Source organism: Nomascus leucogenys, chromosome 9, assembly GCF_006542625.1.
Source record: "Nomascus leucogenys isolate Asia chromosome 9, Asia_NLE_v1, whole genome shotgun sequence".
In the NCBI taxonomy this organism is placed as follows: Eukaryota; Metazoa; Chordata; class Mammalia; order Primates; family Hylobatidae; genus Nomascus; species Nomascus leucogenys.
Genome location: NC_044389.1, coordinates 109817162 through 109836835, shown reverse-complemented (window position 1 = coordinate 109836835; position 19674 = coordinate 109817162). Strand labels below are relative to the sequence as shown.

At 36.6% G+C, this 19674-nt stretch overlaps 1 protein-coding gene across 1 annotated transcript in view; it reads left to right on the top strand.

Moving 5' to 3' along the window:
• The window catches only part of NET1 (neuroepithelial cell transforming 1), a 45645-nt gene that overhangs the window by 11974 nt on the left and 13997 nt on the right, over positions 1-19674 (top strand). Inside the window, exons 2-3 of the mRNA XM_003257600.4 lie at positions 2131-2197; positions 4626-4685. Coding sequence (XP_003257648.1) covers positions 2131-2197; positions 4626-4685 — 127 coding nt within the window. The remainder of the gene's footprint in view (positions 1-2130; positions 2198-4625; positions 4686-19674) is intronic.

Genomic DNA, 19674 nt, shown 5'->3' with positions numbered 1-19674 from the left:
CAAGAAAAAAATACCATTTTCTTTGTTGTTGCTTGACTTTTCTGCAGTAGCAAGAAAAGATGGAATAATCAGCTTCTTAGGTTGTTTTGCCCACTAAAGAGGCCCTCAAAAATAGTTTGAGCTCCATGAGTAGTTTACTGTGTTTTGATCTTCTCCAAATAATTATTTAGGAAATGTTTGTTTTAAATATCTTAAGATCTTTGCATCTAATTTCTGTTAGTGGCATCATATTTTCCCCAGGTCAAGAACCTTGGTAATAACTGAACAGGTTTAGGGAGGAAAAGGGGAAAGTCTTTCCTGGCAATTTTGACATCGAACCCTCTCTCAAATCAGCTTCTCCTCTCTAATCTTGTTACTGCTGCCAGAGCCCCAATCATCTTTTGTAAGCAATATTGGAGCTGCCTCCCAACTGAGCAGTCTTGCCTTCTTACAATCCATTGTTCACGTTACTTAAGATTCAATGGCTGCCACACATACTCAAGATCAAGTCCATTCTCTCTGACTGCAGTAAGTGAGGCCTTTCATGCTTTAGCCCTTCCTTATTTCTTTACTCAAATGTGAGGAACTACTTGCAGTTTCCAGAATGTAACTCATTTCACTCCACCTTAATGCTTTGTTAATTGCTATTTTTCTTTCAGATTCAGTAATACTTTGTATTACTTAAGTATTAATTCATCTGTGAAGCCTTCCAGACCTCCTCTTTTACCTTATAGCCAGTTTCCTTTGTGTTCCTTGTCAGAAAAAAACAAAAACAACAACAACAAAATTTCTCCTTCATATTTAGCTTAGAAAACTCCAGAAGCCCTTGATCTGATTTAAGCTTGTACATTTTTGCAGGAAAGACACTCATCAGTGGTGTTTCTATAACTTGATGAACAAAGACTATGAAGCTTAAGGATCACCTGTATAAACAGACAATGACTTGACAATCCAAGAAGCCAAATAATAACTACCATAACAATTGACCTAAAATGTCCAGGACTTCATTAATAACTGCCAGCTTCCTAATTTTTGTCGCACTTCCAATTCATAACCAACCTATGAAAGCCAGATATACCCCTAACCAATCACAGTAGGATGCCCCCACTTCTAGTTAGCCTGCCTACAGCTCCCCAGGCCAACAGCCTCCATCAGGCCATACCTGAGCCTTCTCTTTTTTCCATTATGAAACTTCACACTCGTCTGTCTTTTAGTCTCTGTCAAGATGCAAATGACAATAGATGACTCCTTTGTTGTAGCAAGCACTGAATAAATAGCATTTGCTTTTCTCTTTTGGTTGATTTTCATTTATTTCCACAAGGAAAAAAATAATCTGTGTTCATTCTACATTTGTTTACATCTGAAGTGATTAATAATAAATATACTTTATAAACTGCCTTTATCTCTTGTGCTAGCTATGTTTTTGTAATTTCTACATATTTTCTAAACACAGGTTTATACTTTATAAACGTATAGCGGCTTACATTTTAGAAAGGTGAAGACAGGTTTTGTCATAAGACTTTCTTGCTTTATGTGTTTACAATGAATGGAAAAAAACACAGAAAAATCTTTCACTTAATAGTAAAGAACAAAATTCTAATCACATTTTAATCTTGAGATCTTTGTCTCAAATGTAGTTATTCATAGCTTTGTATTTTGTTTGTTAAATTGCAGTTTTAAAAAATTAGGTATTTACATGAAATGCAGATCATTATACTTAGGTTTTGTTAAGCGTATCCTTTTATTTTTGTTTTTTAAAATACTATACATGAATATGTTGCTAAATTTTTTGCACTTAGGAAGTTTGTTTGCTGTTTTTTATTTAACCTATTAATATATTTCATGTTTTTGAACTATATGTTCCTAAGGTAAACTCTGTTTGGTTTGGCAAATTATTTTTTAAAATAATCTGTTCACTAATTTCATATAGGCCTTTTCACTGTAAAGATGCTGAGAATGACCAAAACCTATACCCTGTTTGTTTGTTTTATATATATATATATAGACCATCTCCCATATTACTAAGATTGAATGACAAATCAGTCCACTTTAAACAGTTGAAAGTATGAAAAGTATAGCTTTTTATCTGTTTGATGCTCTATTATCCTAAAGTCAATCTCTTTATTTATTGTTTGAATTTTCCATTAATAGATGTTCTCTTCGGAGAGGCAGCTCCTTCACATTCTTAACACCTGGCCCCAACTGGGACTTCACTTTGGTGAGTAGATACCTGGGTTTTTATTTCAAGACATTAGATAGAATTAATTCTCCAGTTGTCTTTCAATCTGTTACACACCTCAGTGGTCTGTACTTCTGAGTGTCTTGAGGAACAGAATTCCTGTAACCATCTTTGGCAACCTAATTTAGTCCTTTTCTACTAACAAGCTGTAATAACTTTTTGTTTCAAGTAAATATAAAACATATTTTGCAAAGTACTCACATCTATTAATCTTTAACTCTATGCCATCCTTTCTCTTATTCCTTTCAATGTTAAATCTGATAATATATTATAAAACATGAAATTATTTGTATACATCCTCTATTGCCTTTTTTCTTGATTGAAAATATAACAATGCTTGATTGCACATTGTGTATATATATTTAATATATATAATGAATGATTTTCTGCTATTAATCATCTCAGCATAGAGGGACTCTATTATTTTTATAGCAGGACTTTACAGAGGCATTTAATTTTGTGTGAAGTGACAACAGAAAATTGATTCTTTTTGTACTTAGAACTTATTAGCTCATAATACATATATAAATAAAGTATGTACAAATAGATCATGATTCTTATGCTTATCTAGGAAAAATAGCAAAAGTGATTCAAAATACAATTTCATATAAATGCATAAGTATGATCATATATGTGCTTTTTTCCCCTTAGTACAGTCTTATTTTGCTAGGCAGTTTCCTCCCCCCTTCTTCTCCTTCTCCATGTTAGTCCATTGCCAGGCTCTGCTCTAATCATGTCAACAGTACCATATGTATCCTTCTATATTTTGCTCATATCATTAATATACACAAACAGGCTCACAGATAAATACACAAGCAGGATTTTGGGTTAGTTGGCTTTTCAAACCTGGGATCATATTATTCATAATTTTCTGTATCTTCTGGGTATGACCTTGGGATCAGTAAAATATTTCTTGAGTTCCATCACCTCCATTCTGATATATATTGTTCTTTCATGTCTTAGATCATTTTCCTAATGTCTTTTAGCTCAATTCAAAACAGTGTGTTATAATTTTGCTCTGCTTCTTTGAGCATTTACTCCTGGTGTGCAGTCATTTCCTAGGGGATAGATTCTGTTCCTTGTTTTCTTTTTTCATAGAATGATATTGTGTAGAATTTGACTTTGAGAATTTTCTGTTCATTTTAGTGTGAATTTAGTTTTCAACCTGTACACAAAATCTTGGTTCAGATGGCTTTTCTGACTTCACAACCCTCCTTTGTGTTGTTTTTATGGTAGCTTGCTTTCTGAGACCGCCTGGCTCTGTTACTCTCTCCACTTCTATCTGGACTTTGCCTTTCCTTTTTTTTTTTTTCTTCTCTGTTGGCCCTATCTTGTTCAATTCTGATTCAATTCCCAGCAGTTTCTCCTCACTGTGGGGCCAGCAAGTTGAAGGGAACCCTAACTAGTCACTTTTTAAGAGTTCCCAAGAACTAAGCTGTGTAAGTAACCTGAAAAGTTATTCTGAGATGTGGGAGAATGACATGTTACTCGTGGGTGCTTATTCACTATTGATTAAGTACCAGAAATGGTAGATATATACACAGTTTTGCAACTACTGGCACCAGAAGGGCTGAAAGTGATAAATGGTAAGTGGAAAGTACTCCAGGGACATGGCTGTTCACCTTCTAGTTAATCAATCCTGCCTCAGGCAACAAATCTTAATTACTTTGGGCCATGAGAAAAGGATTTTTTTTTTTCTAGTGAAGACCTTGCCCCCAAGATAAATAATGTGTTCCTTTTCAAAAAAAAAAACTAGCTGATTTTATATTTAAAAAATTTTTACTTTTTCTCTAACAAGTACAGACAGCCCTTGATTTAGCCGAGAGTTCTGTTCTGAAAAACTTAAGTAGTTTAATAGGGTAGCCACTTCACAGCAGTGATGACGTAGTCAGGGGAGACTGTTTAGACAGTATCTATTCCAAAGACAATTCCTGAGCGTCTCTCCTCAAAATAATTTTCCTTTTTTTTTTATGAGAGGGAGTCTTGCTCTGTCACCTAGGCTGGAGTGCAGTGGCGCAATCTTGGCTCACTGCAGCCTCTGCCTCCCAGGTTCAAATGATTCTCCTGCCTCAGCCTCTTGAGTACCTGGGACTACAGGCATGTGTCACCACGCGCAGCTAATTTTTTTTTTTTTTTTTTTTTTGTATTTTTAGTAGAGACAGGGTTTCACCACATTGGCCAGGCTGATCTCAAACTCCTGACCTCAGACGATCCGCCCGCCTCAGCCTCCTAAAGTGCTGAAATTACAGACGTGAGCCACTGCACCTGGCCTCAAAGTAATTTTCTTGTGACTATAGCCAAAGGCTTAACTTTTTTAAATTGATTTTTCTAGTTTTATAGAGTCTTCGTTTTGTGATGTAATATGCATTCCTTTTATATGAGAATGAAATCTCTATTTTTCTTTTAGAAAAGAAAACGCAGAGAGAAAGATGATGATGTTGTAAGCCTTAGCAGCCTTGATCTGAAGGTAAGCCCTGCTGCCCTGTTAAAGAAAAGCATTTAAAAATGTGCAGATAGCATTCTATTTCTGTGCTACAAGAATAACGAATGCTGGTTTGGGTTTTTTGTTTTTTTGTTTTTTGCATTTTGTAAGTGCAAAAGTGAATAATATTAGCTCATAGACACCGTCTTTTTCGCTATTCTACTTCTTTGTTAAGAATGAGGGAGAAACCACTCTCAAAATGTTAGGCTATAACTACTGATCACAAACACAAATCCCTAAGGAGACAGGCTGTAATCTGTACGAAGGAACGAGGTAAGAGAGGGCCGGTGGTGAAAAGGAGAGCCCCAGGTTCTAGCCCAATGTCACATGTAGGACTGTCAAAACCTGGATTTTTATGTGAAATCTCCTGAATTTTAAATGTCGAGTCAGTTTTTCTTAAAAAATACATGCAAGCAAAATGTGGCCCATGGGCTTCAAGGCTTCAAGTATGTGACATAGAATAAACTAACACTCAGCACACACTTTAAAATACTTGAAGTTTTCTTATATGAAATTGTACTTAAGTCCAAAAACCTAGTATCTTTGGAATTACTAACATCATTTTTGCCAGTTAGTAAATTTTACTGTAGCATCTTGGTTTTGGAGAGTCTTTTTTTAAGGTTATAAAAGAGTTGTACATTTTTAAATGCAATTTTTAAAAATGTTTCATATTATGTTTAACAGCAGCAGCTGCTGTTTCTTTTTAAAGACAAGATATTTTCTAAAAATCAAATTTTTATAATCTGCTCATCAACATTTTAACAAATCCAGCAAGTCAATTTTTTTCTTATTTTTAGTACACAGTGTCTTCATAGAAGAATTATGTGTTTTAAGTTTTAGGCATTTTGCAAAACAGTTTTAGTTGCATTTAAAATATCTTGTATTCAAAAAAAGAAAAAAGTATGAAATGACAATCTTGATTATTTTTAGGTATGTTTCCAATCACATCAAATACAGAAATAGTATTTGTAGTTTGCCACAGTAAAATATGTGGTCTTCAACTAAGCTTTAGCGATTATCAATATATGAATTATTTTGAAGTAAATCCTAGATGTCATGTCCTTTCATCTGTAAATATTCCGTTTATTATCTTTATTGTCTTAGATAAAAACTTTTTTTTTTTTTTTTCTGAGACGGAGTCTCGCTCTGTCTCCCAGGCTGGAGTGCAGTGGTGCAATCTCGGCCCCCTGCAACCTCCGCCTCCTGGGTTCAAGCGATTCTCTTGCCTCAGCCTCCTGAGTAGCTGAGACTACAGGTGTGTGCCACCATGCCCAGCTAATTTTTGTATTTTTAGTAGAGACGGGGTTTTGCCATGTTGTCCAGGCTGGTCTTGAATTCCAGTCTCGGCCCCCCAAAGTGCTGGGATTACAGGTGTGAGTCACCATGCCGGACCTTAGATAAGAACTTTTTAAAAACATAATAAAATACACTTTCTACAAAACAGTACAAATAATTCCTTAATATCAGATTCAGTTCAGAATTCATGCATTTTCTTGATCTTGTTTGTGTGTTTTTGTGGGGTTTTTTGTTTAGGTTTTTTTTTGGTTTTGGGTTCATTTTGTCTGTTTGTAGTCTAAATAAGACACATACATTATGATTAACTGTATCTCTTAAGTCTCTTTTGGTTCATTCGTTTCCCCTCTAACTATTTTCTTGGAATTTTTTGTTGTTGAAGAAACATGTCATGCAGGATTTTCCTATAGATCTTTTTATAGCCTGAATATTTATGATTGCATCCCATGGTATCATTGACTATGTTCCTCTATTCCCTGTATTTCTGATAAGTTGGTAATTAGATCTAGAGAGCTGATCCAGTGTGGTTTTTTTGGACCATGTACTTACCTCAAAAAGTATGTAATGCCTTTCTGTGATGCTCTCAAAATGGATGCTTATTGCCTACATGCATTTTTTTCTTGGTGGTTGCAAAGTGATGACATGTCTTTATCAGACCTCTGTTTATTAACTGGAATACTTCTGTAAAGAGAAAATTCCCCTTGTCAGCCATTTGATTACTCTGAAGTTCTGATTTATAATAAAAGCAGAACAAGTGCTTGATTCTTTTCCTTTGTCAGTTTTCAACAATAACGAGTTCTATTCATTAGCATTCTCTGAAAGTAAGTAATGATTTTTTTTTCTTCTTAGTATTATGAACTCATGCATATAAATACTTGTTTTACATGGATTCAGTTTTTTTTAATTTTGTTTTGTAGGACAGACAGGGTCTCACTATGCTGGCCAGGAAGGCCTCAAATTCCTAGTCTCAAGCGGTGCTCCTACCTCGGCCTCCCAAAGTGCTGGGATTATAGGCATGAGCCACTGCGCCTGGCCTCATTTCAATTATTCTTACTGATGCCTCACATATCTGTCTTTGGCTGTTAGATGCTGTTTCAGGGTGGTTCCTGTGTCCTTTCGACATGACTTTTATCTCACATCTAGTGGCTTAATAGCCTCTGTAACTTCTAGGATGACAAATTATTGCAGGTCCTATTTTTTTGCTCTATGCCTGGAATCAGTCATTTCTAAAAGGAGTCTGGTTGCTTTGGGAAATGGTAGAGGCTAAAATCTGGGCATTGGGAATACTCCCTTCTACTGGATTGGTCATTGTTAATAGGCCTTTTTAATGAATAGAGCTAGGAGATAAATATAATTTTAAAAAAAACAAAATATGAATTTATATTGAAATTTCAAATTCAAAGATAAAGAGATTTAACTTAATCTTATCAGTCCTACTATGTAGAGTTCCTTCAGCTTCACCAAAAGTCCAGAGACACTGATTTAATTACGCATTTGATTTATACCACAGTTCAAAGACAACAGCTTGCATTACTATTAATGATTTCTGAAAACATTTTATGTTTTCTTGCATTTTTCAGCTTTTTTTAAATCTATGGGTTATAACAGTAGGGATGTACAGTCAAATTACTGTGTTTTTAAATTATTACACTCACTTCTGTGTGTAATTACACCAACAGCTCATTTGGTTTTTAAAAAAAAAATTTATTGTTTAAGAATGACTGCTTTTTAAATTTATCTTACAATTGTGTGACAGAATTATGTAGAATTTTGAAGTCATTCGACAGAGGATTCTTGTTCCTATTCCTGACTCTTCTACCCTACTCACTCTTTCAGATGAAATCTTTTTTTTTTAATTTCATGGTTTATCCTTCCACTTTTAAAATATATAAGCAACTATATGTATATAGTATTCCACTTTCTTGGATGAACTGTATGTAGCCTACTGTCTTTCATAATGTTTTGTTCGTATGTTTGCTCTTTGCTTTGGTATATCTTTTGATATTTAGGTAGGTTTGTGTTTTTGTTCTAATGGTTCTTTATACTGATACCTTATGTAATGCCTTTTGGGCTACTATAAATGGGTTAATTCCTATGAGCATTTAGTTAACTAGCACTTCTCCCTACCCTCTTTCTCTTCTGATTTGAAGTACTATTGTTTGACTTGTAGTTAATGCATTTAAGGCAGTAAGTGAGCTTATTTTACTTTTCATGTACATTCACCACTTTCCTCTCATTTTTGAAAATAGTTTGTCAGAGCTTTTAGCCATTACAAGCTATACTGTAGACCCTGATAACCATCAGGTAGTCTTAGTTCTACTGGTAAATATATATTTACTTCTCAGCACCAGTCCTCATGTTGAGTCCTTTCTCGTTTTTTTGTTTGTTTGTTTGTTTTGGTTTCTGAAGCTCATTCTCTAGTACAGGGGTCAGCAACCATGACCCACAAGCCATATGTGACTGATCTCTCTCTGTTTTGTTTATAGCTGCCTTCATAAGCACTGCAGTATCTGGGCTGAGCAGTTGTGACAGGAACCATAGGACCTTTAAAGCCAAAAGTATTGACTCTCTGGCCCTTCGCAGAAAAAGTTTGCTGACCCCTGCCCTGGAGCTGAGTAGATTCTCAGGCAGCGTTCATCGTATTCCCCAAGTACTTGCATGTTGCATGTTCTTTTCAGTTTGTTTGCAACCTTTATACTTGAAGGTTCATTTGGATGGATATGAAACCCATGGCTCACCTTTTCTTTCATTGAGTATATTTAATATTTTACTCCATTGTGTTCTGGCATAAACTATGTCTGTTCAAAGTCATAATAAATGTGTAGTTTCAGGTCATCTTTTAGGAACTTTTTTTTTCTTGAATTATACCTTTTGGTATTTATTGTATTTTGTTTCCCGTCTGTACCCTTTATATTATGTTGGATCTTCATCTTTTAAAATCTTTTCTATTTATTACTTTTTCTCAAAACTTTTTATCTTTTTATTTTTAAAGCCATCCTCCTTTTTTCCCTAATGCATTAAGCATTGTACTTTTCATTCTGAAATAATTTTTTTTATTTTTAATTCTTAGTTCTATCACCTCTCATTTCAATTCCTTCTCCAGTCACCTAATTTCTGAGTCTTATGTTTCTTCAGAGCTTCTGTAATTTTCTTAATTTACTTCACGCTGTAGAGATATGATTCTACTCCAGTCTCTGTTTCCTTATAATAGTTTTAAGTGGAATTCTTAATACTTCTGTCGCTCATTTTTCAGTGCAGTAAGTTTCCTGTATGATGAGAGGAATAGGCCAGGATAGCCTTTTCAGCTTCATAACTCTAGAGCTCCCTCTTGTGTTGTGTTCACAAGGTGATTTTTCAAAGTATGGTTTCATCCTTTCTGAGATCTTTTCTGCTCCCTTTCTCTTTTATCTGGAACTTTCTTGTCTTTGCTTCTGTTGCCCTGGTCTTCTCAGTCTGGAGTCTACTCCTAGTTTTTCTAAAAGAAGTATCAGTTTCAAGAGTTTACATGGCCCAGACTGCTCCAGCACCTATTTGCATAGCATTGTTCTTGCTCTCAGCCTGAGAAGAAGATCCTTCAGAGCCTTTCCCAGATGAGGCTGCTGTTCTGAGACTAGTATGCCATTGAGGCTTCAGGGGAGATGAAGGGATTCTCCTGTTCCCAGAGCCATCAGAAAAGCCCCGTGCCTTCCCCCTGCCTCATCATGCACAAATGCTGATACTTTGTGGGCCTCATAACTGTCTGGTTTGTCACTCTGCTCATATTTTGAGGTTTAAGGGGAATCTTTCTCTTTGTTGTGGATTTTATTTGTGGGTTTTCTTTTTTTTTTTGGTTATGCTAGTTGCTCTGCTTTTTTTTTTTCTTTAAAAGTAAAGACCTGTCAAAGAATTAACTTATTAATGAGTTAACCAACATTATAGAAAAGCTGATCAAAGGACTAGGAAACACCGACATACACTAATCACTGAAGGAAAGAATGGTGGACTGAGATTACCAAATTATATATAAAATATTAATATCCTCATCTGCATCTCTACCTACAAAATTTATTTGCATTGCCATGAGTTTTCTACAGAGTTAACTTTTACTTTTTCAGAGCTATAGAAAAGCCTGCTCAGTAACAAATAGTGAATCAAACAAAAGGCTTGAAGTTCTGATGATCCCAGTAGCATCAAGCTGTATTTATACTTTGAAAATAATGATTGGCTAAAAGAGAGATACTCAACCCTGGCTGCAGATCAGAGTCACCTGAGGGTGGGTTGTGTAGCAGGAGAAGTGTGCTACAGGACCTATTCCAGACCAATTCCATATATGAATGGAGGAATAGGGGAGGAAATGAGGATAAGTGACATTGGGACCTAGGAACATTTGATTTTTCTTTTTATTTTTTAAAGATACCAGGTGATTCTCGTGTATAGCCAGAGTTAAAAACTAGAATGTGACATTCTTAAAGTTATTCCTCCCTCCCCCTGATTTTTGCTTGGACTTACATCTAAATACAACAGTTTTTATGTAATAAGCTAAACATAATGTGTTAGTACAATTATTTGATGCCTGTTGCTAGGAGCCATTCTACTTTATTTGCCTCCGTGCCTGAGATAGATAGATAGATAGATAGATAGATAGATAGATAGATAGATAAAACAGATACTCCGTAAATATTGAATGAATGAATGAAATATTAATAATACAGGTCAAATGAATGACATAAGACCTTGGACTTACATAAGCATGTAACATGATCATTGTATTACGTATTTGGACTTTGGATATCTTATATGAAGAATTTAATTCTGATGTCAATTGAATTTTCATGTTATGGATCATTAGCTATTTTGTCTTGAAGCTGTGATTGTTTATCAGGTTTTTCTCTAGGTAAAATTTCAGCCTTGTCTTACTAGGCTGACTTGCTTCTGTATTATGTATACAATTATTCATTTTTAAAAGAACATAGTTTTCCAAATGTGTTTCTCAGCTATGTATGTTAGCAACTACAACCTTTCCTTTTTATTTTGATAGGAAGAGTCAAAAGTGACTGTTGACTTTGTTAATGTGAAATAACACTGGCATGAGTATACTGAGCATATTTTTGTGACTTAATTTCTTTAACTCTGATAATGATTATAACACAAACCAGAACACTTCTAAAGAAATGTTTTAAAGTATGTTCTTTTTCTGAAGCTTCAAATTTAGGATCTCAGTTTTCTGTTTTCCTAGAAGTTAAAAGGAGGTGTGTGTGTGTTTGTGTGTGTGTGTGTGTGTGTGTGTGTGTGTGTGTGTGTGTGTGTGTGTTTTACATGGAGTTTTGCTCTTGTTGCCCAGGCTGGAGTGCAATGACTCGATCTCGGCTCACTGCTCACTGCAGCCTCCGCCTCCCAGGTTCAAGTGATTTTCCTGCCTCAGCCTCCCAAGTAGCCGGGCTAATTTTGTGTTTTTAGTAGGCAGGGTTTCACACTGGTGGTCAGAGTGGTATCGAACTCCTGACCTCACGTGATCCACCCGCCTCGGTCTCCTAAAGTGCTGAGATAACAGGCATAAGCCACCGCTCCCAGCCTGGGGGTTATATTTTGAGTATTGGTATACTCTGCCATTTTTAGATTAAACATAATAATAAGTGTTTTAGTCCTAATAAATAACATATAAATGATAAATAATTTAAAAAGCATTGTGATTGTTTATAATTATAATAATGTCTTGTCAGTTTCTGATTTAACATTCCAAATACCACTTTTGAGAAACAACCTCTTAGAACCATGACAGGTAATTTGATCATGTTGCAAGGCACAGATTTGAATAGTGTGAAGCTAGCTGGCATATGAAACCTAGTGACTTACCTAGCTTACTGTTGCCCTCCATCTGCACTTTGATTTAGCTATGATTTCTACTGGTTGCCTTATAAGATAACAAAACATTGTTTTGCTGTGGCAGAGGTCCAAAAAAGAAAGCCAACTGCTGGTTCAGGTGTTGATATAAGAAAATGGTGTTCTTGGCCAAAAATATAAAAGTTAAATACAAAACAATTATTGCTGATTAGTGCTCTGAGAAGCCATTGAGCAATACAGAGCTATTTATTTTTAAGCTTAATCATTCCTAGACTGCAATGTATTTAAATACTTATGTCTCCTTTTTAATACATGAATACATTGTTCTGGCAAAAAAATGAAACCGGTTTTTTTAAAGACCTCTTTTACTGCCTTCAGCCTCTGAAGTATCCAGTTATTATTTGATGTTTGTCTAGGTTGTTTTTATTTATCTATTTTCATACAGTATGTGTAATGACTACAGATATGTGATTATCCTGTATATATGCTATAGCTTGCTTTTTTTAATTTATGTTTTATTGGTACATATAAAGCAGGCTCCATAATTCTTCTTGGTTGCTATATTGTATTCCATAGTGTGTTAAAGTACCATAATCTATTTAACCAGTCTTTTAAGAATGGCTATTTTTGTATATTTCTAATTTTTTTCATATTAAAAACGGTGCTGTACTTCACCTTCTTGTGCACAAGGAGGGACCATGTTTGTGTCTCTATTATAGATGTTTAGAAGTGGGTTGCAAGTTTTAGTTTTGTTAATATTGTCTATTTGCCTTCCAAAATGTTTGACAAATTGATACTTTTCTATCGGTTTATGATAATATTCATACCCGAGTACCCTTTTCAACTCTGTATTTTCCCTAGTATTTTTTTTTTTAACCAACTATTGGGATACATAACCTGACAGGAAATCAATAAGGAAGTAGAAGACTTAAACAACACTCAGACCAAATGGACCTAACAGACATACAGAGCCCTTCACCCAACAACCAGTAGATTATACATTTTTCTCAAATGCCTGTAGAACATTCCAGGATAGACCGTATGTCAGGCTGCAATACAAGTCTTAATACATTTATAAAGACTGAAATCATACAGACCATTTTTTTTAACACACAGAGTGAAACTAAAAAGCAATAACAAAAGGAAATCTAAAAAATTTGTAAGTATGTGGAAATTAAACAACACATTATTAAACAATCAATGAGTCAAAACAAATCACAAAGGAAATTAGAAAATACCTTCAAATAGAAATGAAAACACAACATGCCAAAACGTATGGAATGCAACAAAAGCATTGCTGAGAGAGAAACTTACAGGTGTAAACACTTTACATTAAAAAGTAAGAAATATCTCGAATCAGTACCCTAACTTTATTCCTTAAGGAAGTAATAAAAAGAAAAGCAGTCTTAACCCATCCTTCCTGGCAGATGGAAGGAAATTCATTAAGAACTGTGGAGATAAATAAAATATAGAATCAAAAAACTAGAGTAAAACCAAAATTTGGTTCTTTGGAAAGATTAACAAAATTAACAAACCTTTAGGTAGACTAAGAAAAAAAGAGAGAAGACTCAAATTAGTAAAATGAGAAATGAAAGTGGGGCTATTACTACCATATTGTATGGAAATAAAAAGGATAATATTAATAAAAGTACTGTGAATACTTGTATGCCAAAAAATGAATAATCTAGATGAAATGGACAAATTCCTAGAAACACACAATCTACCAAGACTGAATCATGGAGAGAAAATCTGACTAAACCTATAACTAGTAAAAAGATTGACTCTGCAATCAAAAACCTCTCAACAAAGAAAATCTCTGAATGAGATGGCTTTACTGGTAAATTCTACCAAACAGAAAAGAATTAACATTAATCCTTCTCATACTCTTTCAGAAAATCAAAGAAAATGGAATACTTTCTAAGCCATTCTAAGGGATCAGTATTATCCTGATAACCAAAGTCAACACTACAAGAAAAGAAAACTATAGACCAGCATCATTTCTCAGCTGCTGGCAGGTTAGGCATTCGCCAGTGGCAGTGACTAAACCAGCCTTGGTAAAAGAGCGCCCCTGCTGCTGGAGTACACTGAACCTTCATGCCTGCTGTCATGGCTCCTGTGCTCATGGGTCTATTGCACCAGCACTGGAATCCACAACGTAAATCACTAGCACCTTAGAGTCTTCGGTAAGCATTAACATGAGAGACAAGGATCCTTCCACTATGTGGCCATTCTCATAGGCCCATCCATATGCCTCTTCTCCAAAATTATTTCTACCTTTTCAATCTTGGTTCCTTCCAAGCTCCTGACCAATCAGCCAACCCATTTGCCACTGCTCAGGAGCCTGTGTATATCTGTATGTCATGCCATTTCTCCCTTCACACAGAGTGAACAACCAAGTGCACTACTGACACTGGAGTGTTCTCCTTTGCCACTCTCTTTAGGATTACCCCTGAATGGGATGCAGTGCAATAGTGGTCCATTTTCTGCTCATACCAACATATGAAGCTAATTCATGTGTGAATGAGGGCCAAATTTTTCTCTCAGTGGTTTTAGAGATGTACTCCACCCCTAAATGAAGAGTTGAAAGTACCAGTGTAATGTACTAGGTTACATGGCAGTCTGGGCCATCTGTTCATGTTATATACTGATGCCCTTTGGTCTTCCTTAAGCCAATCACAAATGGACCATTTCCTTTGTATAACAGATTGCTGCTGTACCTCCCAACCTTCTGACTCAGTTGATGCGACTCTGTTTGTTTTGGGCACATCTGATAGCACAGTTAAATGATGTCCCGTAGCCAGGGCCTCACTCTAACTAGGTCTGCCCCACACCTGGGGCTACTTTTCAAACCAGAGTCATTTTCTGCCGTGGAAAGCAGAGCTTTGCTCTGGAGCCCTAAGGCTCTGCATTGCAGTTCTCTTCCTGGTCTTGCCAGAGCATCACACAGCATCTTTGTCTACTATAAATACCACAACCTTGATGTGATATACCAGGTCATATGGCCTGAACAGCAGGGCAGTTTCCACCACAGCCTGGAGGACCTGCTACAGAGACCTCTGTTGCTCTGGGACCTACTCAAAACTATCACAGCAACATTCCCAAATATAGCAGATACTCCCTCCAAAAGATGAAGAGTCCTGCTAGCACCGTGCCTAGGAGATGCAAGGTGCAACACCTGTCCTTTCCTGTAGAGGGGAGATCCCAGAAAGCCTTAGGTCATTGGATCTATTAAAACTTTTCCAACATGGCAACCCCTGAATTTTTGTGGCATGTGTTTGATTTACTGGGATATCCAAAATACTTTCCACTTCCTATTCACCAGGTCTTTTTGGTATAATGTTATTAATATAGGGGGCCTGTATGATGTTCTGTGGAATATCTGGTCCTTGCTGACTTTGTGACAGAAAACAGAAAGTGAACAGCTTCAGGACGTGAGCAATCACAGGCTGCTGTCCTTCCCACCTAAAAGCTAACTACTTTTGACCCTTCTTACTAATGGGGATGGAAAAGAACACATAGGCCAGATCAGTAACCATAACCATAACCGTGTAACAAATGCTAGATGGTTTGTTGGTCTGCTCCAGTAGACTCTACATCTTGCACAACAGTTGAGGTTAGAACTACCACTTACGTTTACAGTGGTCCACTGTCATTTACCACAGTCCACCTCATTATTGTAAGAGGCACTCAGATAAACAGAATGAGGATCTAGTGGAGACCATCACTTGTGCAGTCTGTAACTTTGATGGCTGATCTCTGCATTTTCTCCTGGTGTGCAATACTGCTTCTGACTTACCATCTTGGCCCAGGTGTAAGGGGTGAAATTTCAGGGACTCCCACTTAGCTATTCCCACCGTGGTGCTGAGAACATTATGAAAGTTCTGTCAGCTGCTTTTTCAAATCTTTTAAAGCAATTAACCAAAGCCAGTCAACACTACAATCATTACAATTACCACTGCCCCTCTCTTGTTCATTTGCCACCACTACTGCGTAAGGCATTGCCTCACTACTCTGTGTCTCATCCCTATTCATACCTGTAGTCCTTGTCACCATTTTACTAGTGAGTGAGTCTGTTTCAGAGTCCCATCCTGTGTTTCTGATCTCTAGGACCAATCTCAGTGTCCATGTTTTAGCCTAGGTTCTCCCTCCAGAAATCAGAGCCTAAAACAAGGGCTCATTGACAGATGTCTTTCTTGAGGTATGATCCCAGGGAACAGGCTGGAGAAGTGAAAGAGAGGAGGCCCATGCAGTATCTAATTAAGCTGTCACTACCGTGGGCAGTGGGGTAGATCTCGCTGGAACTCTGAAGAGCTGTGTAAAACGCACCAGACTTCTCCTCTCAAGGGACTGAAGAGGGGAGCTTTTATCCTGCAGCTCCTGTGCTCTGTTAGTCAACAAGTGGCCTTTCGGGTGTCCATCCCACACACTCGTGGCTACATGTGCGCGTCTGCCACACAGCAGCATCCAAGAAGCCCAGGGTGGAAGGCAAGAGATACACAGTGCAGCTGAGGCAAGGGACTGTGGGGTCACTCCTGTGGGGAGCCAGTTGCTATGGCAATGTCAAATTGGGCCGAGAAAACAGGAGGCTGGGCACAAGACACAATATCGTTTTGTCTTTAGTTTGGGTCCTTAAGCTAAAGTTCAGGGAAAAATGGGAGGAATCCCATTCAACAGCTTGTTACAGAAGAATAAGTGGTCTTACGTTATACTGGAAGTTATTCGTTACCTGAGATAAAAAGTCACCACTAACAGTGCTGATACCCCATTTGATTGGCTATTTGTGTTGTCATCGCACAAAAGAACCATTGTTTTGACAATACCAAACTTATTAGCCTAGGAGACTATTTTGTTTAAAGTGTGTCTAATAATACTTAATTGGTCTGAACTGATGTTTTTTCCCCAAACCAAATTCTTAGTGCTAAACTTGGAGACTCAAATCACATAGAACTTCATTACTAATTTCTTTCATACTTATCCAGTTCAAATGTAACTCTTTTTGTTTTTAAGTTATTACTAGATATTTTGGAACTATGGTTTTTCAAAAGTTCCACTTTTCAATTAATGCTTCCTTTTTAGTAAGATTAAATTTTATTTTTAATTAACCTATTTTTAGTGAGATACAGAGTATATGCTTGTAATCTTGAACTCTAGAGTTTTAAAATGGAATGTAGTTTTCTTATATTTAGAAAAAGTTCTTAAAATATTTCTTGTGAATTGTGGAATCTTTTTCATATACTTGTATCATTTTAAAATATATGTTTAATTTAGTAATATAAGACATGATGGCTGTACAAAGACTGAAAATACAGATTTTACTGGTCATATTTTTCCAAAAATTAAGAGATTGTTTATGTAGTCATCTATGTAATGTCCTTACAAATATAATTTCAAAGTTGAAAAACAGGTTGACAATTGCATTTCACAATATCTTGTGTAGAGGGCAGCAGAGAGCTTAGATTTTGTTTTCTCTTTGCCTGTAGTATGGCTTCCCTAGTCTAATTTCCAATTGCTTGTTATTGTTCCAGGTAAAAGTAAATAATAATGCCTAGACCAAAAAAAGTAATGATTATTCCTAAGCTCTAATTTATTTCTAAATTCCAAGCAGTTTTTCACTTGAAAGGGGGAGAACAAGTAACCTAACACTCCTTTTCTATACATAAGAGAAACATTATCTTTCTCTTTACCTTTACATAACTCAGTTACATGTATAAATTCTAGATGTTCTACACAAAGAAAAGACGCTAACCAATCTGTGCCTCAGTTATGCCGTTTGTAGAAAGTTATACAAATAGTTGCTGTTGGCCAGGCAGGGTTGGCTCATGCCTGTAATTCCAGCACTTTGGGAGGCCGAGGCAGGCGGATCACTTGAGACCAGGAAATGGAGACCAGCCTGGCCAACATGGTGAAACCCCGTCCCTACTAACATTACAAAAATTAGCCAGGGGTGATGGCACATTCTGGAGGCTGAGGCATGAGAATCACTTGAACCCAGGAGGCAGAGGTTGCAGTGAGCTGAGATTGTGCCATGGCACTCCAGCCTGGACGACAGAGCAAGACCCTGTCTTAAAAAAAAAAAAAAAAGAAAGAAAAAAAAACTCTTCTAAACTTAAACAACTGGAACTATTTTGTTATCTTTTTACCTACCCCATGTCTTGTTATAAAAAGGCTATAAGGCAGCTAATCTCTCAACCGTTCTTATGGTTTCCTCCTCTATAAAAGTATTGGCAATTTAGTGAACACTACTAGCCTGGGACTCAGGAGACTTTGGTTTTAAACTTAGGTCTACTGTTAACTTAGGTCAGCTAACATATACTGAGCACCTAGTGTGTCTCAGAACACATGCTAAAGGTTTTACATGGGTTATCTTAATCGGACAGTGTCACAATAGCTGCGCAGACCAGAGTCATCAGGTCTGTTAAGCCACTGATTAACAAGGTACCTTTGGACAAGTTTCTTAAACTTGGTCAGTCCTAGTTTCCTTCATCTCTAAAATCGAGATAATAAGTACTTCATAGAGTTGATTAAGATAACATGTATAAAGCTCTAGCACAAAGTAATTGAGATAATAAGTACTTCATAGAGTTGATTAAATAAGAAAACGTATGGAACTCTAGCACAAAGTAAGACCTTACATTTTTCTTCTATTTTTCACCACCACCCATTAAGTTTCCTTATGAGAAAACTGAAGAGGATGGGTGAATGATCTCAGAGGGCCTGTTTAGTCCTCTGATTTTATGCAGCATTGTGACAGCGCTCAAGATTCTTGAGTCTAGTTGAACTTCCACATGTTCATCATTCCTTTTTTAGATGCTGTCTACATTTAGACCCCAAACCTGCATATTCAAAATGAAACTAAGATTTTAGTGTTGGTGAGCTGGGGCTTTTGTGAACATGGCTGTCATCAGTATACCCTATTTGTTTTCTATTTCTGTTTTTACATATAAAGACTTCTACCTTTACCTCTTGGGTCCCCAGCTGAAGGACAGAATGAAAGATACCCCTTCTCCTCATTATCTTGGCTCATTTCTGTTGGAACTAAGTGGAAAAACAGTTTCAAGAAAGACATTGGGTAAGAATCCCAGGAGAACTCCCAGCTGCTTCTTTCCTAACTCCCACTGCACGTAATCCTTTATTCCCTTAGAAACTAGGTGGCCGTAAAGTATTGGCCTTACTTACGCCATATTTTAACTGATGAAGCTAACTGAACCAGACTGCTGGGGTCTAGCCTAGGCTGTTCATATTAGCTCTGAGAATGTAGGCAGATCACTGTTCTTAAAATTAAGAGTAAAATTAGGAGTCCACAATTGCTCAGGTGCTTCTACTTTCATGCTATATGGAAATATCTTCTACAGTCATCCACTCTTAAGGCCAACCACATCACACATACTGCCCAGGACAGACTGGACAATAGAGTAGATGATGAAACAGAGCCAATCTCCATTACTTTAAAAAATAAACTCAAAGCAGAAAGATGAATTATTACCACATCTCGTGTATAAAACACACATAGCTACAGAAGGGCAGTGGTGGTCCTTCCTGCAAGAAGTAGCAACTCTCCTGCAAACCTTAGGCAATTACTTTTTATAGATTGTTTGTCTTTATAAATAGTCTGCACCCACTATTCTTCTGTATTCACTTTTCAACCCCTGTAATTTGCCTCTGTCTTTACTCCCCTGAAATAGCACACTTGAGATCCTCATTAAACTTGTAATCACTAAATCCATGGCTTTTTTCTTACCCTCCTTAACCTCTTTGCTGTAATTAACATTTTTTTCTTCCCTTGGCTTTTGCTTTGTTTCTTTCCTTCTAACTATTCCTTTTGCAGAATTCTCCTTCCCTTGGCTTTCCTCCAAAGTTAGAT